The sequence below is a fragment of the Alligator mississippiensis genome, chromosome 8 (genome assembly GCF_030867095.1).
Source record: "Alligator mississippiensis isolate rAllMis1 chromosome 8, rAllMis1, whole genome shotgun sequence".
Classification (NCBI taxonomy): domain Eukaryota; kingdom Metazoa; phylum Chordata; order Crocodylia; family Alligatoridae; genus Alligator; species Alligator mississippiensis.
In genome coordinates this window covers 25,729,655-25,756,053 of record NC_081831.1, presented here as the reverse complement: position 1 = coordinate 25,756,053, position 26,399 = coordinate 25,729,655, and the positions used below count along the sequence as shown (strand labels likewise).

The 26,399-nt window shown below is 52.8% G+C and overlaps 1 protein-coding gene and 1 long non-coding RNA gene across 6 annotated transcripts; one reads left to right on the top strand and one right to left on the bottom strand.

The window, feature by feature from the left end:
- Window positions 1-1,550: 1,550 nt before the first annotated feature.
- On the bottom strand, window positions 1,551-12,001 carry LOC102576428 (ultra-long-chain fatty acid omega-hydroxylase). Of its 5 annotated transcripts, XM_059732463.1 has the most exons (14): window positions 11,911-12,001; window positions 11,124-11,304; window positions 10,193-10,415; window positions 9,393-9,537; window positions 8,380-8,433; window positions 7,828-7,955; window positions 7,368-7,489; window positions 6,557-6,824; window positions 6,275-6,341; window positions 5,722-5,851; window positions 5,292-5,425; window positions 4,904-4,989; window positions 4,215-4,297; window positions 1,551-3,854 (listed from the first exon to the last, which is right to left on the bottom strand). In XM_059732463.1, the coding sequence occupies exons 3-14, from the start codon at window positions 10,412-10,414 to the stop codon at window positions 3,677-3,679; spliced, it is 1,617 nt and encodes a 538-aa protein (XP_059588446.1). In that variant the 5' UTR covers window position 10,415; window positions 11,124-11,304; window positions 11,911-12,001; the 3' UTR covers window positions 1,551-3,676. The 5 variants fall into 5 exon arrangements, with proteins under 5 accessions (XP_059588446.1, XP_059588445.1, XP_006259541.2 ...); XM_059732462.1 differs by lacking the exon at window positions 11,911-12,001 and having other exon boundaries at window positions 11,124-11,535; XM_006259479.4 differs by lacking the exon at window positions 11,911-12,001 and having other exon boundaries at window positions 4,904-4,968; window positions 11,124-11,534.
- Window positions 11,921-26,377, top strand: LOC109280848 (uncharacterized). The gene is made up of 3 exons (XR_009463892.1): window positions 11,921-12,008; window positions 15,670-19,262; window positions 26,183-26,377. It is a non-coding gene; the product is annotated as an uncharacterized LOC109280848 (long non-coding RNA).
- Window positions 26,378-26,399: the final 22 nt, after the last annotated feature.

The following is a 26,399-nucleotide window of genomic DNA, read 5'->3' as shown; positions in this document are numbered from 1 at the left end:
TACAGAGTTTGTTTACTCCTGGCATTTGGTGCTGTGGCTGAAGACACATTTCTGCAAGCTGTCCAGGGTTATGAGGCTTATCTGCTCCAATATGTCCAGGGAGGGGTACCCTGACAATGTCAGGTGCCACCACTTGGCCTGGGGGAGAACAGTAACCTTGAGTGCAGTGCCTGGCAGCCACATGCAGGGACATTCTGCACACCTGGCCCAGGGCCTGTGGGTTGGAGCATCTGAGAGACTGTCACAGATGGGGTGGAGAGGTCCCAGGTGTGGGGCTATACAGTGCTGTCTAAGGAGGCAGATGCAGTGCAGAGATAGTAGGCAGGGGATCAGCATTCACCCCAGTTGAGAGGCACAGAGAGGGCAGTGCAGGTGGGCAGCAGGGCAGGGTGCTGGTGAAACAATGGTGCAGCAGGTCCAAATGTACCACTCAGGTGCATGACGTTGGTGCTCTTCATGAAGATCTTTATGTAGGGCTTCAGGATGTCAAAGTGAAATGCCGGTGTCAGCATACGCTGGTGCCGTCCCCACCTCTGCCCATTGCTCAGCAGCAGACACTCCCCTGCAATGATAGGGCTCAGCACTCAGCTCACAGCCCAGATAAATGCCTCCCAGACCCTGGCAGTGTGGGCAGGACACATCTCTGTCTGTCACCAAGGAGCTGCAAGATCCAGTGCTGCTGTAATGTCCCTGGGCAGTGTTTCCCAGTGTGCTCCTTTCAGGGGCCAGGGGCCAGGCACACTGCAGGCACTCCAAGCAGCACATGGGCTGCACACTCCCACACCACTGCCAGCTCTGCCCTGCTTTTCCCCTCAGACACCTGGAGGGTGCCCCCATTCCACACATAGCAGAGCACCCTTTTCACCTCAGGCACCCGCAGGTCCTCACCTCCTCCACAATAAACCCCCTGACATACCAAGAGCTCCCATGGCCATACACTGTAAAGCCGACTCTCTTAGCCACAGTGTCTTCATCCCTCACCCTGAAGGTCCCTTTCTTTTCCACACAAGAGGAGGCATCTCAGTAACCTCTGGGTCCTAAGGACTTCCCTGACATGCAGGCTACCCTTGTCCTCATACTCACTCCCACACACAAGTCCTTACCCCCACCCAGCACCACAACCCCCCACAGGTCTTGCTCCCTGGAGTAACCACAAAGTTCCCAGCCCCTATAGAGCCTCATTAGGCAGCATGTATCCCTTGTGAATATTCATGAGTGGCTGGCAGCATCTGTTGGCACCAGTTACACTAATTAGCCCCTGCTTCCTCTTGACTGATTGGGTTCTCCCTCACCTTTGCCCCCTGGCTGGGGGAATTCAGCTATCATCTCCTCCCCTTTTCTAGTTCCTGGAAGCAACAGCAGCCAGGTTCCCAAGTCCTGAATGAGGTCTTGATCCTGAAGCAGGCTGTATCCAGGCTGGACCAGGGATTCTGGTGCAGGACTGGGGCCTTTGTTAGGGTAATAATACTGTAGTGCGCCTGATTCCACAGTTGCAGTAAGGTAGGAGTGGTGTTGTACTGTGATGATCCAGGAAATATGTGAGAAGCAAGGCCTGTTTGCTAATATCTTTTATTGAACCACTTCTAGCACGTTAGACAAGCTTTGGGCACAAAGTGCATGCCTCAGGTCTGGGAAAGAAGCAGGAAGACGTTTCCTGATCCATAGCCCCACCCCACTGAGAATGGGTGGCTGGCTTCAGCTGTCATGTCTCATGGAGGCTCCTTCCCTGCAGTCCAACCTCCAGCCTTACTGAAGCCCATCCCCACCAGTTCCCTTTTGCTAACTCCTCGTAGCTGCATTATACTGCCAGGACAGACTAGTACACTATTCAAACTTCCCAAATGTCCACTTGAAGTAATTTCCCTCCACACAAGCTCCAAAGGTGGCCTTCCAAATACAAGTCTCACATGCCTGATTCTGAGCAATCCATCTTGTGACTCCCCACAACCCCTCACTCACTTGTTTTCTTTACAATTTCATTTGCTGAAGACTTCACAGCACTTTTGGGTTGGGTCATCCCAAAACAACCATTTTAACTGCTCGAGAACCCACTCCCTGTTCTGTGCAAAGGTTTCAGCCTATACAACTCCCATCCCTTCCTATGGATTATTTGGAGGGATTTCCCCAAGTGCCCTGTCCAACCCAACCTGATCATAATAGGTAATGACATACAGGTAATAGAGTTGCCCAGGGTTCATCAGCAGGGCTCAATGATACATAATATATATTATGTTAGCCAAATCAGGAATTTTGGCTTTACCTTGGCCTGAAAAGATGTTTTGTATGTTTCTAGATTATAACAAATTGCTTTTACCAAGTGATTTATCTAGTTGTTCTTGCTTAGATCCGGGAATACAGGAAACCCTTGGTATTTGTGGGTTCAGCATTCATAGTTTCAGATATTCACAAATGCCAAACCTGCACCTTAAATACACTTTAAACACTTACTGAAGCTCCTTGGGAGTTCCGTGCTTGCTGCCGCTGCACTCCCGCTGTCACTGCTGGAGCCATGCCCCCTCCCCCCTAGCCGCCAGGGGCACTGCGTTCATGAATTCAGACTGCATTCATGAATGCAGTGCCCTATTTGTGGATCTCTCCATTCGCGGGGATCATGGGAACACAACCCCGTGAATGGCGAGGGTCACCTGTATTAGATACATCCAAGAGTTTGTGATTACCTTCATGCCATTTCCCTCAAGCTCCCAGAGGGAAGCCAAAGTGACATTAGTTGCACCAGTTAATTTTTGAATTTAAGGTGTTAAGTTCCAGAATACCATAGCTTTCTCTGTAGCCATGGCTGCAAGTATATGAAATTTACTTTCATAGTAGATTGATTACAAAGGCATCCTGTTTTTTTAACAAATATTAGATCTGCTCTTGAGTTAATTATCCTTATCTCTCAGAAGGGGTTACCTATGGGGTTACCTATGCACAATCCAGCCTCACTCCTTGGTTTTATCAGCAGGTAGACTACATAATTTATTAAGCCAGCTAATATGTGCATCTTGAAGGGACCTTTCCCTTCCCCTCCCTCCTGCTACCATGGGAGGACAGAACAGCAAGTGAGGAAAGCAAATCACAGATTTCCCCATGCTCCGGATGTCCCATCTCCTGCCACCTTGGGATTGGTGGCTACCAGGGACTTAGGACCCAGGCACAGGGCAGGTACAACACCATGCTAGAAAGGGAAAAGCAGAGTCCCTGAGGAAGATGTAGCTGCTTCCTAACCATCTGATTGGAGAGGGAAGAGCAAAAGCCCCAAAAGACAGCAGGTGAGAGTCCCAAGAGACAAGCTGCTTTCCCAACATCAGGGAGCAACAGCAGCTGTGCTGAGGTATGGGCTGCCTATGCAGGGGGTGGACAGGGGCTGACCCAGTCCCAGGTCACCCATATTATTCGCTGGCAGTGAGAAAGAAAGGGTGAAAGGCTGAAGGAGAAACAGGTGGTTCAGACCTGGCCTGTGCAAAAGCCAGGACCCCTAATCCTGCCTGTAGTTCAGTGCTGAATAGTCCCATGTTCTCAGGCCAGTCCCTGCCCAACTGTCCAGTGGGGGCAGGAGAACAGCATTTGCATCATGTGCCAGAGCAAGCACTAGGCCCCCACGGCAGCTGTCTCACTCCTCATCCAGGAGCTGCTGGGTCACCAGGAACAGGGAGGACTAGGGCAGAGTCTGGCCTCACAGCTGGGGTTGCAGGGGCTCCACCTGCAGCCAGAGCCCATCCTCAGCACGCAGGATCAAAGCAGGCTTGCGCCGCACAGGTCTACTCTCATCCAGCCGCACGGCGAAGCGCAGCAGTGTCAGCCCCAGCACCACCTTCAGCTCTGCCAGTGCAAAGTTCTGCCCAATGCAGTTTCTGAGGGAGATGGGTAGAGAGGTCAGTAAAAGCCACCCAGAGTGTGCCCTACAGAGATAAAGCAGCAGTATCCTGGGATCAGGACAGAAAACCTAACCCTTTGATAGACACTTCAACCCCACCTACTGCAGGGACACATGCCAAGACCCTTGACAAAGACAGCCCTCTGGGGACCCCTGACCAATCCCTCTCTGACTGACCCTCAGTGATACCATTTGGCCCTAGTGCTAGCCAGACTGAGGCCCTATCTGGGGTATCCCACAATGCTTCAGTAAAGCAAGTGAGGCCCTCAGAGCACATGGTGAGGTGGAATGGAAAACATTTGTTCTGTGAGAGGCATGAGTCCAGGGGGCAGGTTACCTGGGCCCAGCAGAGAAGGGTACAAAAGCCAGTGGGGACCTATTCCGGGAGTTCTCCAGGTCGAAGCGGTGCGGGTTGTAGACCTGGGCAGCAAGCACAGGACATGTAGGTGGATGGTGGGTGAGTTCCCATTGGGACCATGTGCCAGCAGCAAAGATAGTCCTGCTTCCATGCAACATGCGGGCACTTTGCCTGTCCCAGCACTCTCAGCCCTCCCCCACAGCATCACAGACCCACAGGCTGTTCATGCCGGAGAGTAGGCCCTGATAAAGATACAGATGTCTTTGGGAAGGATTGCAGCAGCTGCCTGAGACTGGCAGGGTGTGAAGGAGAAGACATCCAGATGACATCACCAAAAAGGGATAGAATTACTGGGATTGGAAGGTAGCCCTTAACCAGATCCTTGTGCTCTAGGTTTTCAAAGACTGCAGGGATCAGCCCCTTAGGTAGGTGACTTACAGGAGCACAGCACTCCCTACTGCCGCCATAGCATCAGCACTGCCTACTAGGGGGAGTGCCTCCCGAGCCTTCTACCCTGCTCCCTGTGGGGAACAGGAGGGAGGTCAGGAGGACCCACCCATCCAGGGCCCAACAGCTACCCCTAGTTCTTGACTTGGGTGCTGGAGTCCAGAACTGAATGAGTGCAGTGGAACAAGAGACCCAAGAATCTGCTTGAGTGATGGCCATACCTCAGGTTCAGGCCAGACGGTTGGATTGTGATGGGTCCCAAAGATGCTTATCAGGCAGATGTTCCCTGCAGAGAGGATATGGCCAGCTTAGAGAAGGGAAAGAGACTGGGTCTCAATTTTCAGGTCATAACTTGAGGGAGGTTTGGGGCCTTCGAAGAACCTGGGCATTTCTGCTACAGCAAGCTAACAGCTAAAAATGCTGCTGTGCACTCCACAGTCAATTGCAGTAGCACTGGCCTGCCTGGACAAGTCACCCCTCCCAGCAATGGTGCCAGGCTGTCTCCCAACTCAGGTAAGTGTCAGCACAGCTCCTCCTAGGGGTGTCAGTCAGCAGCCACTTGCTATCCATTGGAGCCCAGCTCTGCCATCCCCACCTGGGCCCTGGCACCTTTAGGGATGATGCGTCCATCCGGCAGTTTGATGTCCTCAGTGCAGCGTCGGGATATGACGGTAACAGGCGGATGCAGGCGCAGACTCTCTTTGATGCACATGGTGGTGAAGGGCATCTGGGATAGGTCCTCCCTACAGGGAGAAAAGCATCACCAGCAGCAAGGGTGCTACTGGGCTGGGTACCAGCATGGGGGACTTCATTTACTGAGAGAGCAGGCACTTAATGCCATTTGCAGTGGGCAGATCCAGGGAGTGCTAAGAAATGGTCTGACTATATAAGGCTGAATGGAGGAGACCTTGAGCATTGTGCGCAGAGAGGGAGACAGAGCTGGGGCAGCACAGCAACACAGTTAGAATGAACAAGTGACCAGCCCCTCCTCAGCACTAGCAGAGGGCAATGCCCTGCAGACCTGGGGAGGCTCTCTCACCATTCAAGCTCCTCCAATGGTTTGTCCTTCACTAGCTCCTGGATCTCCTCCCGGCATTGCTGTTGGTACTCGGGGTGATGTGCCAGGTTATACAGCACCCAGGACAGGCCACTGGCCGTGGTGTCATGGCCTAGGGAGAGGGGCACAGGCAGAGTGAGCGGCCTGGGGCTCTAGACAAGGGCAGGGGAGTGGGAGGTGTGATGGGGCCATGGCAGCAAAAGTCCCATCTCAGTCCCAGCCAGACCTCTGTTGCCATTGTGCCACTGCCACAGGGGTACATGCCCCATTCCCCAGGCCTGTCCAATAGCTCCAGGCCCCTGCATGGAACCCAGTGGGAAGTATCTTCCATCCCAGCAACACAAACCAAACCCCAGTGTTGTGGAGGAACCTACTCTACTCCACCCCACAAAGAGGAAATACAGGTCCCCACAGCCAAGGATCACCCCTCCCCAGGGTGTTATAAGGTCTATGGGGGGTCATCTCTCCCTCCCCTTGGAGCAAGGGAGTCAGTGAGGCTCCTGCCTGCCCAGCCCCCAATGGGGTACCTCCTCACCTTCAAACATGAAGGTGTCAGCCTCTGCCATGATATCCTCATTTGACAGCTCCTGGCCATCCTCATCCTGCAACAGATTCCATGTGTGTGTTGGGGTAGGTGACCTGGCTCCTTTGTGGGCCACAGCCCTAACTGTACTCTCCACAGGGTGCCAGGGAAGCCTAAAACATGCCAGAGCCTGCAGAGCTGCAGATGGGGGCTTGAGTCCTGCTGTGATAGACATTCACAGTACCCTTCCATCCAGGACACCATAGGTGGCATGGGCCATCCCTGGCACAGTACCTTGGCCAACAGGAGAACATCAATGAAGTCCACAGTCTTGCCCTGCTTGGCCTGGAGCCAGGCCTCCCTGCCCATGCAGCTCAGGGCCAGGCGGCGCTGTTGCACCACATCAGCTGTAAAGCGGTGCACAGTGTCACATGCCCGGTGGAAGCGACGCCCTTCTGCTGTGAGATAGTAGATCCAGTCAATGTGGTGCAGAAGGCAGTGCTGGCGCCTCACCACCAGGTTGCTGAGCTCCAGGATGGCTGCAATGTAGTCATTGGGCTTCCTGGAAGGCAATGTGGGGGCACATGATTGAGTGTTCAAAGAAGGGGATACATGTCCCAGACAGACTCGGCCCTATGTAACAAGAGGGAAGGTGACCAGGCAGTTCAAAGGATGGGTCTCCAAGATACAGTCACCTCGCAACCTCACAGCTAGAACCTGGCCACAGGGTCTGTGATTGGGCTGGAGGGTGGGAACATGCTTAGGTTCATTTGGCTGTATGCAACATCTACCCTTCTATTCAACCACATGCTTTGTGGGATCTGAGAAAGGGTTGGTAGCAGGGCAGGAAAATGGGCACAGGTACATCAGGCTGGGAACAGAATGGTGTCACTGGGTCAAAAGGATGAATATCTGGGCAGAGTAGCAAAGGAGGGGATCTCTTAGGTGATTGTGATGAGAAAGGCCCTGCAACCCATTTTCTGGGCTGTGACCCCTGCTTTTTTGAGCAACTCCAGTAAGAGGAATCCTGTACCCAAGTCCCTTCCTTCACTTTGCAGAGCTATCCTGGGGCTGTGGGGAAGCCACAGCCATAGCTTTCACTTACTCCTGGCAGTTGCTGCTGTGGCTGAAGACACATTTCTGCAGGCTGTCCAGAGTCATGAGGCTGATCTGCTCAAACATGTCCAGGGAGGGGGAGCCCAATGACACCAGGTGCTGCCATTTGGCCTGTGGGAGAATGGTGTCCTTGAGTGCAGTGCCTGGCAGCCACCCACAGGGGTATCTAAGAGACAGGCTCTGATGGGGCAGAGAGGCAAGGCCCCAGTTGTGGGGACTTCACTGTGTGAGCTATAGGGGGAGGTGCAGTGCTGGGGTAGCAGGCAAAAAAGCAGCATATGCACTTGTTAGGGACAGAGAGGGCACCATAAGCAGATTGGAGAGCGGGGGAGGGTGCTTCTATAGCTAAGGTGCAGTGGGTTCCAGGTGCAGAAGCAGGTGGGCAGCAGGACAAGGCGCTGGCACAGCAATGGTGCAGCAAGGTCCAGGTGCAGGGGTGGGGCACTCACGTGCATGATGTTAGTGCTCTGGTTGAAGATCTTCACGTAGGGCTTCAGGATGTCGAAGTGAAAGGCTGGCGTCAGCATGCGCCGGTGCTGCCCCCACCTCTGCCCGTTGCTCAGTAGCAAACCCTCCCCTGCAATGACAATGCTCAGCTCGCAGCCCAGATAGATGCTTCCCAGACCCTGCATCCTAACCCAGAGCAGCCCAGAAGCACAGGTGGTCACCCCCCTGGGTGCTCAGCAACATCTCACCAGTGCATGCTGAAGCAGAGTCAAGTAGGCATGCATGAGCCCACATGCAGAGTGACATATGAGCATACAAGGGCCTGTGGTTGTGGGTATGGGACTCAATGCTCAGACATGCCTGTGTGCATACATCTATGTGAATGTGGGTGAGTGTGCGCAACATGGCACCCACCTAAAATGCCATTTGGTGTCCTGGACAGTTCTCATGCCCCAGCCCAGGCCATCCTGTCCCAAAAGTCCCCAGCAGGCAGTAGCATGGCCCCAACACTGAGCATAGTGGAACAGGGGAAGCCCAGGGCAAAGCTCACTTACCCAGCCAGGGCTTCAGGAACCCATAGAACAGGTAGTCCTTGGGGGCAACAGCAACTGGGAAGGAGAGTGGGGTGTGACATGGGGTTCACACTCAGACACACAGGGCATGGAGGGTAGGGACAGGCAAGGCTCAAGTTAGCCCTGGAATGCTCATCAGCTCATCAGGGGCCTAGTTAGAGGTTGCGCAAAAATAGCAGCTGGCACTGCTGCTGTCTAGGGTGCAGACACTAGTAGCTGTTCTCTGGGTGGCACAAACCAGGGCATCAGGGAGACCTAATGTACCCAGGGCAGCTACTACCTAGAGGGGCAATACAGGTTTGTTCTCTCTTGCCTGCAATAAACAGAGATGGGGAGGGGCCCAGGGCCTGGCAGTCACCCAGGGCAAACTGGTGCAAACCCCAGAGTGAAACGAGGGATATAAGCAAAGGCCAGTGAGATGAAGCCCAGTTGATAAGAATGGAATTAATGAGGAGAGACCAAGCTGGGGCAACCAAGTGCAACCATCAGGCAGAAAGGCTACAGCCTAGCATGATACAGAGCAAGGGCAGAGCCATCCCACCACAGAGCCTGGACTGGCGGTTTAGGAAGGGGCCTGTGCCAGCGGAGACAAGAATGTGGTAGCATTGACAGTTATATGTTCCCCCCACGTCCTCCTCTCCCCATCTCTCACACCTCTGCCTGTAGAGCAGGGATAGAAGCCTGTCCTGGGTCACTAGCCCTGCTCATCAGGCCTCTAGTGGCAAGTCACAGCTGTACTGGTGGGAAACAGTCAGAGAAGGTTTTTAGCCTTAAGGTGTAGCTAATCCAAACTCCAAGATAGCACTAAGCCAATAAACTTTTGTGTGTCTCACAGTATAAGGTGTAAAAAGGCCCTCACTGCAAGTTTGGGAGGCTCACAGCATTCAGGACATTCATAGCAGAGCATGGCTGGAGACCTGGGGAGCAGGTTGCTGGAGCCAGCCAGTCTCTCCCCTTCCCAGCCCCATGAGTCACACCCCCCAAGGCCAGCATACCTGAGGCTGTGGTGACTGGCTTCAGGTAATCAGGATGCACCAGGGACAGGAATGGTAAGAAAGGCCCCATCCATGTCAAAAAGATATTGGGAAAGGCAGTTATCAGTTGGGACACCCGGACCATCCCCTCTTCACAGGGCTCAACCTGAAGGAGGAAGAGAGTGAGTCCTGGATCAACCACTCAGGAAAGGTTCTTTGGGTAGATGTGATATCTTTTATTAGACCAGCTAAATAGTTGGAAAAAAGGTCTTTGCAAGCTTTCGGGCACAAGCACCCTTCTTCAGGAATTGGGAGACTCTGCTGTTGTTCTGAGATCTCCACAGTAGAAAAGAAGCTAAAAGTGTGACAAGAAGTCTGAAAATGTAAATAGGTGGAAGTTAGGAAGACAATGGGTAGAGAGATGGGGGAAAGTGGAGGGGGCAGTACAATGCAGATGGTAAACTCAGGGGTGTAGGTTATAGTCATGTTTGTCTAAGGACGTAGACGGACAAGGTTCTTTGGGTAAATCTGATATCTTTTATTAGAACATCTTTTGCAAGAAAGGTGCCAGGAGTGCCCTCAGCTGCAGGTGAACAGCTAGGAGTGATTCTGTCCTAAATCCCTGTTCACACCAGGCTCAAATGGGGCCAGCACCAAGAGGCAAAGGGCAACCAGATATCAGATTTACCCAAAGAACCTTGTCCGCCTATGTCCCCTCCTACCTCTGCAGGCACATTGCCAGCCTCATGCTCACAGGTCCAACAGATTTGGGCTGGCACAGTGAGGAGACTCCCTGCAGGATCCTGCACCATGGTACCTACCATGCCCATGTGTCCCAGCAGCCAGTTGCGGCGCGGGGGCTGGGGGAAGCAACGCAAACGCTGGCAGTTCACGTAGTATCGGTGGAAGAGGCCCAGGAGCTGCAGAAGTGGGCGGAGGAGCAGTGTCAGCGCAGCCAAGAGCAGGGCAGAGATGGCATAAGTCCAGAACGGGGTCCGCTCCAGGCTGAGCAGCTCCAGCACCTGGTCTGCGAGTGACAGCATCCTGCAGGCAGAGGCAGGGCACCATTACCAGGAAAGATAGGGCACTATGAGGGGAGCAATGGCACAGGGAAGCCAGGCAGGCCGGGGAGCTCAGCTCCAGAGGGGCTACAGCAGTGCTTCCTGGGAGGAGGGCATCTCCCTAAGGGGACAGCAGCTGTGAGAAGCCTCTTCTGCAGACCTGTGGGACAGGTCTGAACACAGGTCAAGCTTGGGACAGAGAGGCAGAGGCCAAACTGGTGATTTTTGCACCCTGGACAGAGAGGGAGGCAGGGGGAGCGTTGTGCCAAGCACCTCAGAGCAACTGGGCAAGGGATGTGAATGGAGGTAAGCTTTTGGTTTGTTTTTTTTTTGTTCCAAGCCAAATCAAGTCCAAATCCATGAATCAGTCCAGAATCATTAGTGACCAGACAACTGGCAAACATCCTCCACCCCCACCAGGGGCTTCAGATATTTCCAAAAACTTTTGGCAGGCATCCTAGGTGCAGGCCCAAGCCCAGAGGCTTGGGGTTCAGATCCCCCTAAGTTTTGCATGCCCTCAGCCATATGGCCATGGAACCAAGCTAGGGAGGAGCCTCCCATTTCCACAAAGTGGGTTTTAAGCCCCAACACTTTGGTGGGTACTAAACCACACCAGAACAGTTATTCCCCGGGGGCTTAACGAATACTGCCTTCATAGACCCATATACATGGTGTTTCCCCTGGGTCTTACCTGATGGTGGTTGTTGCTGCTGTCTCGACTCCTGCCGCTTTTCTGGGGCGAGCGCCAGGGCAGGCCCTGCACACTCCCTTGCTGGGCTCAGGGCTGGAGCTGGTTCCACACACCTGCCTGGCTGTGGCTGCTGGGCTGTGCGTTGGCACCTCTCCAAACTGGTGCCCCGCTCGTTACAGAGCTGCAGGGAGGGACTGGGCTTGGATCCAGCAGGCTGTGGCTTTGTAGGAGCTCAGCTCACCCCATGGAGCTGCAGCTGCTCCTGAGCCAGCGCACAGCGGCAGCCTGACATCCAGCGCTGCCCGGCTGGGTCCCACGTCTCCTGGCAGGTGCCCGCTCCTCGCGGAGCCCCAGTCAGCGAGGGCGCAGAGCTGGGGTCTCGATAATGTCTCTGTCCCCGCCCCCGGCCCCCCAGCACCTCCAGCCCCAAGTGCCCCCGCGGTCCCCGCTCCGCGCGCCCAGAGCCGGCAGCAGCGCCCGGCCCGGCCCCCCCCAGCCCCGGGACTCGGGAAAGGGGCGGGCTCCCCCGGGCCCACGTGGGCTTGCATCGTGCCAGGTCAGTGACGCTGCTTGGGTCTCAGCAGCCAGGCGGCAAGCAGCCCAACTCCCGGCGGGCTCCAAGCGCCCCTGTCCGCCGGCTGGGCCCTGCCCTCGGCGCTGCTCCCCGCCTGCCAGCGCCCGCCGGGCAGAGCTGCTGGAGGAGCGGCCTCCAAGGGGTCGTTCCCAGCCGGGGGCTGCAACGAGAGCAGCGGTCTGCAGCCCCTTCCTTTAAGCCCCCTGTTAGCACCTGATCTCTGCCGAGGTGAGGCTGCTTGGTCCTGTCTCAGCCATGGCAGCTGTGTCTTGCCACCCAGGCTCTGCAAGGAGGCTGTGCTGAAGATCTGGGTAAGGGGACGTGGCGGTTCTGTGTCTGATCCCCATCTGCTCTGGCACTGCTGCCCCTGAAAATATCATCATGCCCCTTATAAATCCATGGTGCATCCACACCTTGAATACTGCACCCGGTTCTGGTCCCTACACCTCAAAAACTATATAGAAGAACAGGCCAAGGTCTAGAGAATGACAACATATGAGGAGAGACTAACCACTCTGGGTCATTCCCATCTGTGTGCTGGAGGGGAAGCAGGGATCTGTGCAAGGGTCTGTAGCCCCATCCTTTAAGCCCCATATCAGCACTTTATCTCTGCCATGGTGAGGCTACCTGGTTCTGTCTTGGCCATGGGATCTGTCCCCTAGCACCCAGGCTCTGCGAGGACACAGTCAGGAGTGAATCCAAAGGGCATGCACTGGTGCAGTTGCATCAAACTTGGATTTCTGCTCCAGTCAAAGTTTAAAACCAACTGCCTGGCAGTGGCAGCAGCTTTTCTAGTCAGTGCTGAAGGAGTCACTTGACTTCATGGCTCATTATCATCTACCTGACCCCTTCTAAACTCTTCATTCCACAGGTGTTAATGACCCGTTCTTCCTTCTAATCCTCTTGGTGTTCCACCAATCAGGCTAGCTTTTGTTCTGCACTTCTTGTCTGTAGCTGCTCCTACGTTATTTTACAGCCCTGCAGGCTGTTTTTGACTCCTTCCAATGAAGTGATATTTGTTTTTGGTTCAAACTTAAACTGAATCATCCAGCCCTAGGCCCCTGGCATATTAGTACAGCTTCTAGTTTATTTTTAACTGGAGACAAATATGTGTTGTGTTACATGTGATGCTGCAGCTCACCATCTGCATCCTCCTTTTCAAAATCCTAGATCCTCCCATGGATGCGGTGTTGATGCCCCCAGGAAAGAGATGTGGTAGCTTTGTGTCCCATTGGCTCTGGCATTGCTGTCCTGAAGCTGGGCATGGCTGGGCTTTCTGTACCCCTAAAGACAGAGGTGTTGCATGCCAAAACATGGTGGGTTTTTGGGTGCCAGTGGAAGCAGGGCACATTATTGTGTCACCAAGGAGATGTGAATCCCAGGGCTATCCTGATTCCCTGGCCTCAGCACATGTCCTGTGGAGGCCAGGTACCTTGTGCTCCAAATGGTATGAGGGCCACATACTTCTCCACTGACAGCTCAAGCACCTGTAATGCCAAGGGATCTTTGCAGGCACCCATGGGGCCCATCAGCCCCAGACAACAGAGCTCCCCTTCACCCCCGACATCCACAGCCCATACTTTCCCAAACAAAGAAGCTGTTTGTCACACACAAGGACTCAAGCCCCCACACAGAGCCCCCTTCCTCACTCAAACATCAGCATACAAACAGGATTGTTGCCCTCTTACAGGTCCCAGTAACACAGCCAGGTGCACCACCAGGATCCCCTTCTCAGACAGCCACAGGGTCCCCACCCCGAACACACAACCCCTCTGTTCTCTTCATCGGTCCCAAAGCCCCTTCCCCTCAGATGTCCACAAAGGCTCTGTCCCCTCCCATAGATGACCCTTTTCACACCCAGGCACCTCCAGGCTCCTGCTCACACACAACAGCTCCTCTTTCCCCTCAGATGAAGTCGCTAGTATGCCCCTGCACAACTACTGCCTTCCCCTCCGACACCACTGAGCCCCCATCCCTCAGCACACAACACAGTTCTCTGTTTCAGACCTCAGACACTCACCTCCCATGAAGAGCACCCTGACACATCAGGGGCCTACACAGAGGAGCCCCCCTCCCCCAGAGAGCCAGGGGGCTTCCATCCCCAAGAAAGGGTGCCTGTTTCCTCTCCGATACCCCCATGCTCCCACCCACCCTATGGACATCCCCACTTTCACCCTCTGACGCTCACAGGGTCCCCTCTAGACAGCAGAGCTTTCCTTTTCATCTCAAACATCCAAATAGCCCCATCTCTACCACACAGAGGCCCCCACTTTTGCTCTCAGACATCCCCAGAGTCCCCCAGGCACACAACACCCACCCCCTTCCCTCCCAGACCTCCACAAGACCCCTGTCCTCACACATACAACAGCCTCAACCATCCCTCCACACACAACAGCACTCCTTTGCACCTCTGACACCCTCATGAGCCCATCCCTCCCACCAGAGAGGCCTCCACTGTTGCCCTGAGACCCTCACACACCCCCACCTCCCACACTGAACCCCTTGACAAACTTGGGGGCCACAAAGGCCAAACACAGTAGAGCCTTCCCTCTTTCTTCGACAGCCATGGGGTCTCCACTCCTAACACAGCTGCCCTTTTCCCAGCTCCCTGCACAGAGGCCCCCACTTTCACTCTCAGATCCCACAGCATTCCCTCCCCTCCACACAAAAAGAGCCCTCCCTTTTCACCCCAGACCCCCATACCTTCCTACCTCTAGCACAGAGACCCTACTTGCACTCTCAGACTCTCGCAGAGACCCCAGTACCCCCAAATTGATCTCCTTTTGACCTTACGCACCAATAGAGCTCCTCTTTCACTTGCAGGGGGTTCCTCACACACAACAGAGCTCCCCTTTTAATCTCAGATACCCCCATGCTCCACAAAGGGCCCCCCACTTTCACCCCCAGACACACACCCCTGCACACACAACAAAACCAGCCTTTTCACCGCAGACATTCACAGGTCCCCTCCTTGCCCCCACAAAGATGCCCATGACACACCAGCAGCCCCAGCACCCACGCACAGTGGAGCCCCCGCTTCTCCCTCAGATGCCACAGGGCCTCCATTGTATACTAAGATTCCTGCTGTCACCTGCATAAAATCCCACGTCCCCAACCCCCTGTGCTCCCCCAAAAGACAGCCTTCCTCTGGGTCCAGATAACTTCTCTGACATATGCTGGGTCCACAGCCATGATACAGATCCCCCTTGTCCCCTCACACTCACATAAAGCCCTCCCTCACGGTCCCAGAAACACACTCAGAGACACCACTGAACCCCAGCTGCTTTGTGAGACACACACAGGTCCTCACTCCCCAGAGGTCCCTCTTCCCCCATCAAGTACCACAGGGGCTCCAGCTTCCAGAGAGCCCCCTCAGCTAGTATCCATTCTGTTCAAATGGGGCTGCTGTCACTAGTTCCCCTAATGGGTCCCTGCTTCCTCTTGCCTGGCTGGGCTCCCCCTCATGTTTGCCTCCTCCCCACCTTTTCCTAGTGTCTGACCCCACAGCACAAGGGGTTCATGTCCTCACAGCAGCAGCTGTGGCTGCAGAGGCTGCATGCAGCTTGTGGCTGAGCACCCTGGCCCTATAGGAAGAGAATGTGCACCCTTAGAGGACAGGATTGTCTTCTGGGCTTCAGCTGTTCTGCAGGGGTTGGAGTGACATAGGAACAGAGTTAGCTTTCTTTAAGTGGCTTTTATTAGGCTCTGCTACAAGTTACATATTCCGGTTTGAAATACAGCACAGGTTACCACATAGAATCCCATGCTCTCAAATCATTCTGATTAAGTGCTCAGTTCATATATAGGGTGTTGCATCACTGGACCCAAAGGAGGACAGTACCCATATCCTCACGTTACAGAGGAGGAAAATGCATCACAAAGAGGGGGACAGACTTGGTTAAGGTGCCCCTGCAGACCAGTGGCAAAGCTGGGATTAGAACTCATGTCTCTGTCCACTGTTCTCTCCACTAGGAATCACTGCCTCCTATGAGATCCCAGGGATACAGATATCAGAGGTGGCACCAGCTGAACACTATTGCCACTTAACATACAACCCTACCACAGCATGACCATCTGACACCTGCTGGCTGGAGTCCCACTGCTGCAAAGGTGCCCAAATGAACAGAAGCCCGGTTGTGTGTGTTGGAAGACAAAGTTATGGCTGTGTTGACAAATTTAATCTAGATTGCCCCCTCACCTAATTCACCAGCTAAGAAAACACAAAGTAAACAGATACCTGAATCATGCTGCACAGATCACATGCTGTTAACCTTTCACTAGCTGAATGCATTGGCAAACTGACACCAATTTGAGCAGGAGCCAGGACCTTAACTCTGCAGTGGTGACCTTGCTTCTTGGATCTATGAACCAGTGACCATTGCACCTAAAAGTACTCTGGGAAGTAAAGGAGCAGCTTTGCTAGCTGCTGGGGACAGCAGCAGAGATAGACTTTTTAAATTGAGCAAAGAACAAGAGTTTTGCTACACAGCAATGCAAAATGCGAGTGAAGGCAGAGCACAGTAGTTCTGTTTGGCTACACCTAGATGAGCTTGTGCACAGTGGTGATGTTGCTGATCTCAACCACCTACATCAAAGTAAAATACCACCTCTGTCTGCACCTCACTTAGATTTCTCAGCCTGGCAGTTCTCTCTGGAAAGACAAACCAGGATTTGTAATTAAAACAAAGCCTGCTGGGATTCCAGTTCAGTTTGCAATGTTGTTCTCTTACTCCTATTATGCTGGGCTCTGGAGACAATTTGACCCCAGCTACAGTGGCACAGCTGCACTTTGTGCCAGCCTAGTGAGACACCCTTGCCAGGGCTGCCAAAGCAATTTTTTTTATTGACAATCTGCAGGATTTTTACTGATACTAATTTTTTTCCTGACATATATTTTACATCATGTAAATATAACCCTTTGGTCAAATCATCATAGATTTCATAGACATTAAGGCTGGAAGGGACCTTGGAAGATCATTGGGGTCCAGACCTCTGCCCCAAGGACAAGAAGTCAGCTAGAGTCATAGATTTCATAGACATTCAGGCTGGAAGGGACCCCAAAGGATCATTGAGTCCAACCCCCTGCCCCAGGGTCAGGAAGTCAGCAGGGATCATAGGATCCCAGCAAGATAAACATCCAAATGTGAAGGCGTTCAAAGTGGGTGCTCGAACCACCTCTGGTGGCAGTCTATTCCAAACTTTGAGGGCTCAGACAGTAAAGAAGTTCTTCCTTATGTCCAGCCTGAATCAGTCTCGGAGGAGTTTGTGACCGTTTGATCTTGTCATCCCTTGGGGCGCTCTGGTGAACAGATGTTCCCCCAGATCCTGGTGAACTCCCCTAATAAACCTATAGGTGGCCACCAGATCGCCCCTGAGTCTGCGCTTTTCTAGGCTGAAGAGTCCCATGGCACTCAGCCTCTCATCATAAGGTCTGTTTTCCTGATCTCTGATCATGTGCGTGGCTCTCCTCTGCACTCTCTCAAGCTTCTCCACATCCTTTTTGAATTGTGGAGCCCAAAACTGGATGCAGTACTCCACCTGCAGCCTCACCAAGGCTGAGTACAATGGGAGAACGACGTCCCAGGATTTGCTTGAGAATCATCTATGGATGCAAGCCAGCGTTTTGCTCGCTTTACTAGCTGCAGCATCACATTGCAGGCTCATGTTCATCTTGTGGTCAATCATGACCCCCATGTCCCTTTCATCAGTAGTGCTAGTCAGCATAGCACTGCCGAACCTATAAGGATCCTGCAGGTTTTTCCTCCCAAGGTGGAGAACCTTGCATTTTTCGGTGTTAAACACCATCAGGTTCTCATCCACCCATTTCATGAGCCTGTCAAGATCTGCCTGGATCACCCTCCTGTCCTCAGGTGTGGATGCTTTACCCCAGAGTTTGGTGTCATCAGCGAACTTGGCCAGTATGCTTCTAACACCAATGTCTCCATCATTGATGAAGATGTTGAACAATATAGGCCCTAGGACAGAGTCTTGAGGGACCCCACTGGTCACAGCGCACCACAACAATTGACTTCCAACAACCACCACCTTCTGGGTCCTACCACGGAGCCAATTCCCCAGCCAGAGGATCATGGTGTGGTCAAGGCCGCAGTTAGCCAGTTTTGTCAAGAGGAGATCATGAGATACCAGATCGAAGGTGTAAGGCCCATCCCGAAGAGGCCTCTGGGAGGAGGCCAAGCTGGCCGCCCAAAGTGGGGGTCAGCTTTGCAGAACCTGGAAGCCACGGGACAGTGACCTAATTAATCTGCTGATCAGCCGGAATGGAGAAAAAGGAAATGCTTTGAGCAACTAACAGTTCTAGAAAGTACCAGAAATAATGGCCAAGAAAAGAGGAACTGCGGCAAAGCCTGAGGTGACCCTGCTTTGCAGCATGTGATGATACTTGCTTTAATCCATAAAAAGTGATAAAGCTAAAAATGCTGTGTGATTAGATCACCTCAGGGAGATGAGAGGCAGAAAGGTATAAAAGTTCTAAGAACAAAGCCTGGGGCAGAACTACTTTGGGGAGGACAAGGCTGAGGACCCAATAAAGAAGGTAGTCTCACCACCCTGGATGCAGGGTGGGGTTCCTGAGACCCATCAGGTAATAATGAGGGAAAGGGTGTGGAGTGCCTTTCCTCCAGCCCCACACGCTTGCTATTCTTGAGCATGATATAAGAGCCCATGCGCTCCCATTGGCCACTGCCCGGACCACCCCGCTCCACCCCCCTGGCAGCACAGGGAAATCTGCCCTGGAGTTCAGCTTTTCATAATGGCCCTAGAAACAAGGGCCACTGTAAAAATTATTAGAGCAGGGACTACACTTAATCTTATCCAAGATAAGAGGCAAGCAGGAACTTCTGAAGCCCTCTCTGCCCCCACCTGCTCCCTGACCCAGCAAGCCCTCTCCAGCCATAGCTTCAGCCTTGTGTGTACAAGCTTACACATGCTTGGGAAACCATGCTGGTGGCTGGCATGTGTGTGCACATGTGTGGGGCTGTGTTTCCAGCAGGCACTCACTTTCATAGATTCATAGATTCACAGATGTAGGGATGGAAGGGACCTTGTAGATCTTCTAGTCCGACCACCTGCCCTGGGCAGGAGAGAAAAGTGGGCTCAAATGACCCCAGCTAGGTAAACGTCAAGCCTCCTCTTAAAGACCCCCAAGGTAGAAGCCAGCACCACTTCTCTTGGTAGTTGGTTCCAGATCCTAGCCACCCTGACTGTGAAGCAGTGCCTTCTAATGTCTAGTCTGAACCTTCTGCCCACGCTGACTCCCCTGTCCTTCTGTCGCAGAGCACTAAGGTGCCCTGCTCCTAAAGAAGGGAAACTGCTAGGGAGTGAGCCCTAGCAGGGAATAAGGAGCCCAGCTGTTGGCTGCCAGGACAACCAGAGGAGGTCAGCTGACCAGAAGAGGCAGAGCCTGTCTCCCTTATAAACCCTAGGGGCTGGGCCCAGAGGCAGTTCCCTGCCAGCAGCCCCAGGGGAAGGAGCTCTCTCAGGGAAGAAAGGGGAGGCCTGACTGCAGGAGCAGCGTTTGACACTGCTGAAGGATGGAGTATTCCCCGGTAGGCTTGAATGATGTTTTAGCCAGGTGGCTTTAATTTATGTTACAGCCCAGGGGCTTGTGTTTTGTTGTTATTTAAATACCGGTGGTTTGGGTGAGGCTATTAGGGGTCGGAGGAGGCCTCATAGGGGACCCACAGCAGTGTGGGAACCCCAGCACCAGCGAGGGCGCAGCAGTCGGGGTGCACAGACCCCAGCCCCAGAGAGGGGCAGCTGAGAAGCCCCAGAGAAGGGGGCGTTGCTGAGAAGCCCCAGTGGGGGCCTGGTGAGCCCCGGAGAGGGGGCGGCGTTACTGAGGAGCCCCAGAGAGGGGGTGGCATTACTGAGGAGCCCCGGAGAGAGCGCAGCATTTGGGGTGCATTGACCCCAGCCCCAGAGTGGGGACGGCATTACTGAGGAGCCCCAGAGAGGGGGCAGCTTTACTGAGAAGGCCAGGAGAGTGGGCATGGAGACAGAGAGAGGGACAGAACAACGCCAATTCCATCGGCGAGGCGTGGGCTGTGGTGTAGGGAAGGAAACGGAGCCACAGATAGTGCCCCCTGGCAGCGGGGCAGTACAAGGGAAGCCTCCTGCTAATTAACATCAATTAATCAATTCACAGCAAGGCATGGCAGGAGAGAAGGCAGGCGGTTGCCCCAGGAACAGGTGTGCAGGCCATGTTTAGATTGGCCCAGAGCAGATACCTGTTACACCTTCCCATGCACGTCTTCTCCATCCCAAGACACTGAGGCACTGCCAGGAGCTGCCCAGGCTTGCCATGCAGGAAGTGGTAGATCCCTTGGCTACCCATGCCCCAGGGCAGGGGTTGGCCATATGCAGGGGCTGGGGCCACCAGGTATGGCTCTTGCCAGGCTTCCTACCCTATGGAACCCACAGGCTTGAGGGGATCAGCCCCTCAGTGCCCAGGGGAGGGCACAGCTGGCATGGTGACTATCCGCTCTCCTTTCATCCTAGGGCCTCAGCAGAAGCCTCCAGAACAGGGACAAGCCTGAGGCTACAGGAAAGAAACCTGTGGCCAGGGCCATCCCTGAGGTGGAGCGGAGGGTGTGAATCAGGGCGACCACCCCAGGTCCTGTGCTCTGGGGGGCCCCGTGGAGCCAGGTGGTGAAGCTGCGGCAACTCTGCGCTGCTGCCGCTTGCTTCAGTTCCAGCCTCTCGCCAACCCCCCCACCCCCCGCCGCCACCAATGGCTGCGGCAGCTTCTTTGGGTCCAGGGTGGGTGGGACCAGAGCGGGGGCAAGGCTGCGCATGGGCTGACTTGCCCTGGGCCCCACACCCTGCTCAGGTTGGCTCTGCCTGCAGCCCAGAGACACAGCACCCTGAGCTCACCAGCGAGGCTTGGGAAGACCAAAGGATTGGCCACGTCCTGGCCTTCAGCCCTTTGTTCCCCAAGTAATACTTCCTGCCCCATCCCCTGACATCCTTCTGGTGGCCTGTGCACCCATGTGCTGGGGCAGCATGTGTACCATGCTTGTATGTGTAGGGGACAGCATTGTGTGTACATGTGTATAAGTGCCTGTGAGACCCTGCTGATGGCTACTGTGTGCACGTCCATGTCCCCTATGCTGACCCCCTCATCCTTCCTCCCAAAACAGGGTCTCATCCTCAAGAGGGCAGGTCCCAGAGTGACTCTAAACATGTCCATCTGGGGAATGGTAGTTTCACCTGCTGGCCATGCTCCCAGGGCTGGAGTGGGCCGTGTCCAGGGGCCAGAGGTGGCAGGTGGGGTCCTGAGAAGCTCTGTGATCCCTGGGAGCCCAGGGGCACGAAGGTCTGAGACTCTCTGTACCCAAGGCAGAGCACTACTGGTGCAGTGACTGTTCTCTCTCAATGGTCCATCCTAGAGCCTGTCATGAAAGCCTTTATGGCCAGTGGAGGACCAGGGCAAGTGACCTGGCAGCACTGTGATAGTACAGTGGAGGTCCTGCTGGCTTGTCTCCTCCTAGGCCTTGAGCACAGTGCTACTAGGTGAGACAGCAGCTTGTGGGGGAGGCTGATGTTGCCCTCATCCTGCTGGTAGCCTCTGCACTGGGAGTAGCTGGATATGAGCCTCCTCACCGTCCTGTCTGGTCTCTTTCCAACCTCCTCTCTCCAAACCTTGCCTGTGTGGTGGGTTCTAACCATGTGGCTGCCTGGATGGCTTGAGGCCTGGTCTGCGCAGGGTGGCACTCCAGTGTGGGAGCATCCTGGGAGGAGAAAAGGCAGATGCTTGGTGCTCAGCTTGTGACAGTAGCCCAATTTCAAAGCACCCGGCTCAGTGGGGGCAAAGGTTTTTGGCAGGCAGCTACATATCAAAGCTTTGTGTTCTCCCCATTTCATTTGCTCATTTTGCATTGCGACCCCTTGTTCTTGTACAGGGAGAGACAGTCAGTAATAAATCCCTATTGACTTTCTCTTCCCAGGACACAGTCCATGAGAAGGGCAGAGGAAAGGCCATGAATCCAGGCCTATGGGAGCTCAGATGTGCCCGAGCCAGGGGGACAGACAGTAAGAGAACAGCAGGAGTTGTAGAACAGAGAAGTATCCTCTGTACTGGGAAACAAGAGGCAAAGCTCCAAGCCACCTTCCCCCAGCTTCATTTGGATGCTTTTGCCTCTTTGGCAGGCAGCAAAATGGCCACAAGATGGCACCAGAACTCACAGCAGGAACAGAGCAAGCTCAGGGCCTTCAAGAAAGGGCCTGTGCAGGCAGCCGGAGGATCCTGGCACAGACCTATTAGGCAGAAAGCAGATGTTGGATTCTCCCAGGACAAAGCCTTTTATGCCAGGATCCCGCAGACGCACAGGCCCATTGTCCAATTTTAAGAACCTGCAAAATACCTGGAGGAGTCTTGGCCCCACTAGGCCACAGTTATGCATGCTAAACTCCAGTTAAGCTAAGGCACCACAAAGGCCCTTGGGAGTACTGATTCATCGTGAGAAACAGGATCTGAACAAATTGAGGAGTAAAAAGTTAGAACTCGCTGGTAAAGAGCAAGAGGCCAGCTGGACTCAGTGGGCAGGGAGCTGGAGATGCACAAACTCAGCAGTAAGTGAGTTGGGGATACCTGAACTCTGCAAGGAGTGAGCTCTAGGTGCCCCAACTCAGCAGGAAATGAGCTTGTAGTGTGCAGGCTTGTTATTACCCTGAAATAGAATAGTTTTCTGATAGCATACTGTTAAGTTTACAATAATTTGGATTTATTAAGAAGTATTAGCTTTACAGCTGAATACAAGGCATGACCTGTGGCCTAGCAATGCAGCTGACCACAAGGCAGGATGATAGCTAGGCCTTTGCTTGTGTCATGTAATCATTTTAACTGTACCAAGCATTTTCTGAGTTAAAAAGTGAATCTGTGTCTGTGTGCTAAAAAAATCAGCTACAGCAAGAAGTAAGATAAGACAGAGAAACCATTGTTCTGGGTGTACACTGGTTGCATCCTTGAAAAGTATCTTCTACTGTATAAGGTTTTGCTAACATATTATAACGTTACTGTTACTTTTAGCTTTTAAAAGTGCTAGTTCAGCTTAATAGAAATATGCTGTTACAAAGATTTATAAAGCACCGCCTCAAGTATTGCTTTTTGTTAACCCTGTAAGTCTTGCCTTATTGAAATAAGTATAAAAGATCGCCTCACCCTTGAGGGGGGGCCATTTTGCCTTTTGCTAGCTTTATGGTCTTTGCTCGAGCAAATAAACAGCTGTCTTTCTTTACCCACGTTGTCTGTCAATCAAATTACAGCTAGACAACGGACCTTAGGGAGGTTTCTCCCACAACAGCTGGAGATAGTCCCTGCTGATTTTAGGTGAGTTCTAGGTAGGTGTTTAAACTCAGCAGGGCATGAGCTGGAGGCGTGTAAACTTGGCAAAGAGATGAAAAATGGGAGCAACAAGCAGAGCCCAGAAACATAGGAAATACCCAAGATATAACACTGGCATTGCTATGCCTAAATCATCCCCAACCAATGCCTGTCCAACCTCTTCTTGAACACCTCCAGTGCCAGGGAGTCCACAACTTCCCTAGGCTTCTAGTTCACTGCCTCACTGTTCTACCAGTGAAGACGTTTTTCTGTCCAGTTTTCCAATCCAAATGGACTTTGCTGTAACTTCAAGCCATTGCTCCATGTCTAGGTCTCTGCAGCAAGAGAGAAAAGGTGATTTCCCTCTTCTCTATGGCAGCCCTTCAAGTATTTGAAGACTACTGTCTTGTCTTTGACATCTTTCTGGCTGTAAGTTGTGAAGGACATGTACAAAAATATTCCTTGACAGAAATATGGTCCGAATTTCCCTCCCTCTGCCTGCAAAGCAGATTCCCATGTACAAGAGCAGTGCCTTGCAGAATGGTGAGCGGTTTGTTGGCAGTCTTTGGGACTAGACACTGGAGTGTGCCTGGAGTGTAGAACAAGATGGCAGTCTAAAGGACAGAAAAGGAAAGCCAGCAGTCCATTTGTCACTAGGCAGAGGAATTTGGAAATGGGTCAGAAATTATAAAAAAGAATAAACTAAAAGTCAGGGGCCTCAGGAACTGTATTCTGCATTCTGCATGACCTGATGAAGGATGACGTGCATTTGATTGTTGAACTTTATCCCATGTCTCTTCCATGAATCAATACCTGCCACCCTCTGAGCCCCTTCAGAAGTGGTATACTTAATGAGCACTTAGTATTCAATAAATATTCAGTCATGCTTCAAAACCCCAGCTTTCTATCAGTTCAGAAACAAGCAGCCTTCCACTGAAGGCAGGTGGAAATGAACCCAGGCTTTGCATGAACCACACAAAGGCAAAGAATGGGTAGCAAAACCAGTTGCAAGATAAAGGAACCAAAGCTGAATAGGACACAAGCATTTCCTTTCCAAATGTAGCCTTGCCCTTTCAGTCTCTCCCTGTATAAGGTGCCCCCTTAACAGTCTGATTATCCTCATTGCAATGGTAATAAATCCTGTAGAGCATAAAAGCTGAACACTGTGGCTTGGCACAAGCAGGCTATTTCAGGATTTCTCTTGGAAGGCATCCCTTACCCCAGAGAAGGACAGAAGGACTGCTACTCCATGCTGAGCCATCAAGAGCTGAAGTGGTTACATGCTTGAAAATTATGACAGGCCTGGGCAGAGCCCAGCACAAGACATGGCCAAGCTCAGGGGCCTCTGCCTTAATGGTGTGCCATGTAGTCAGGTGGTGCAAGGGGAAAAAAGGAGCAGCATGAACATGGAAGGCCCAAATCATCCCTGGTGTAATACACACCTGAGCTTCATTTGCCCCTTACATGTATCCTAAAACTGCACCCCAGGCGCTATGAATGGAGGAATGAAGTAATAAATGAAGGATTAAGTAATGCATGAACACTTGGGTATTTGTGTAACCTGCCAGTGTTTTCTGCGTGACAACCTTTGTGACACTTATCAGCCCACCCGCACTGGTGTGAATGGGCTGATCCTTGGGAGTCCCTTCCCTACATATCCACATAGTTATGCATGGGTGGAGGAGGGGGAACTAATTGTGCTTGCTGACTTACTGCTCCACAATAACACTTGCTGTTTAGTCGTTGTTCATCTATGCCTTTGCTCATTGCACCCAATGATCACTACAGTGTGCACTGTATTCCCTTCCATTCCAAAATAGCTAAGTGTATTAGTGTACCAGTGCTGTGGGATACACTTGGGCAGAGGTCAGTAACTTGGGTGGAGGGGTGAGGTGGAGGGACACTCAGCTCCGGAGTGAGACAGGAGGCTTAGGGGGAACCCCACATGGGAGCTGCCCCCAGGATGGCGCTGCAGTCTGCTACCAAGCCTTACCCGGAAGAGGACTTGTGCTGTGCAAAGTCTTACAGTAGGTTCAGGCTGAAGCCAGGCTGTTCCCCTCTTGGTTTTTAAAACAGCTGAAATCCTTGGAGAATTTCTGAGTACATTTCCCCAGGCTGGGTCTTGATGAGGCCCATACCCACCAGATACTGGAAAAGGGTAAATCCACCAGCCTGCCCAAGGTCTAAAAGAGCTGGGTGGTATCAGCAACAGGGAGAGGAGCAGCCATCCCTACCAGTGACAAGGAGCAGTGCCAGGAGCAGCCCCAATGGAGCAGAGCCCCTGAGCTATGGTGAGGAGTGGCAGTAGCAAGAGCTGAGCAGTGTCCTGTGTCAGACTTCCAGTTACACTAAGCAGAGAGGAAAGGGGAAAGGTTGGGACAACCAGCTCCTTTGTCCCCACTAGCTACCAAGCACTTCCTACATGGGACTAGGGGAGAAATCTGTTTCTGCTGACAGTGATACACTGAATACTTAGCTAGGATGGGTTACAAACCATTAAGGTCTTCCTCAAAATTTCTTCTGAGTCTCACTTTTACAAGACCCTGTTACAGTTTGCTATTGCTTGTGAGTGGGAAGCGTGTTCACACTGGAACCACCCGGCAGCATTTGTTTTCCCAGGTTTTTGGGTGAGGGCACAAGCCAAGGTGAAAAATTTGTGTCAAGTGTCTAAATTCAACCTTGGACTATGCTGCAGCTATCCAGTGCCTGGCAAATGGGTTACACTGTCAAACCAGTGTCCTCCCTATTTAGCTGTTTTCTGAAAGGGTACTTCATTTGCAGCAGTAAATGTGATGCCCTTTGGCTACATCACCCAGCTAGAAAGAAACCATTTCAAAGGGCAAGACACAGTATATATATATTTTTCCCACTCAGCTTGCGTGCCTGGTCTCATAGTGATCTTTTGATGAAGAAGGACTGAGCAGGAGGTCTTAACCAACACGAGTCTTGAGCTGGCTGAGGGCAGAACGCACCATTTCCTTCCTGTGAGGGGTTAGGTTCTGCTGGCACTGGGAGAAAGTGCCAAGGTGGCATTTGAACCAGCTCTGCCCCACCACAAGCCCTGCTCCAACTGCCTCCTCACAGATGGCCAAAGAGAGGAAAGATAACATAATTTCTGATGGCGTGGTTTTTTTCTGTTTCCAGAGCCATGGGCCTCCATGAGAAGCGGTGTGTTCAGGAGGAGTATAAGGCCTTTGTGAAGACAGCCCCCAGACTCGGAGGGTCTCCATGTTCTCTCCGGTTCGGCCCAGATTTCCAGGCAGTCACGTGTGTCCCCCACCTGGCCTAAATTGTCTATTGTATTAGTTCAGAGGGTTTATGAATAAAGTTATTTCTGGAGCTGGCTGTCAGTCGCTGTCAC

Coding starts and splice junctions, on each gene's coding strand:
- LOC102576428 (XM_059732463.1), bottom strand. CDS start 10,414: ATGCTGTCACTCGCAGACCAGGTGCTGGAGCTGCTCAGCCTGGAGCGG. Junction 9,538..10,192: donor TGCTGGGACACATGGGCATG/GTAGGTACCATG, acceptor TTCCTCCTTCAG/GTTGAGCCCTGTGAAGAGGG. Junction 3,855..4,214: donor CCCTTCTCTGCTGGGCCCAG/GTAACCTGCCCC, acceptor CATCTCCCTCAG/AAACTGCATTGGGCAGAACT.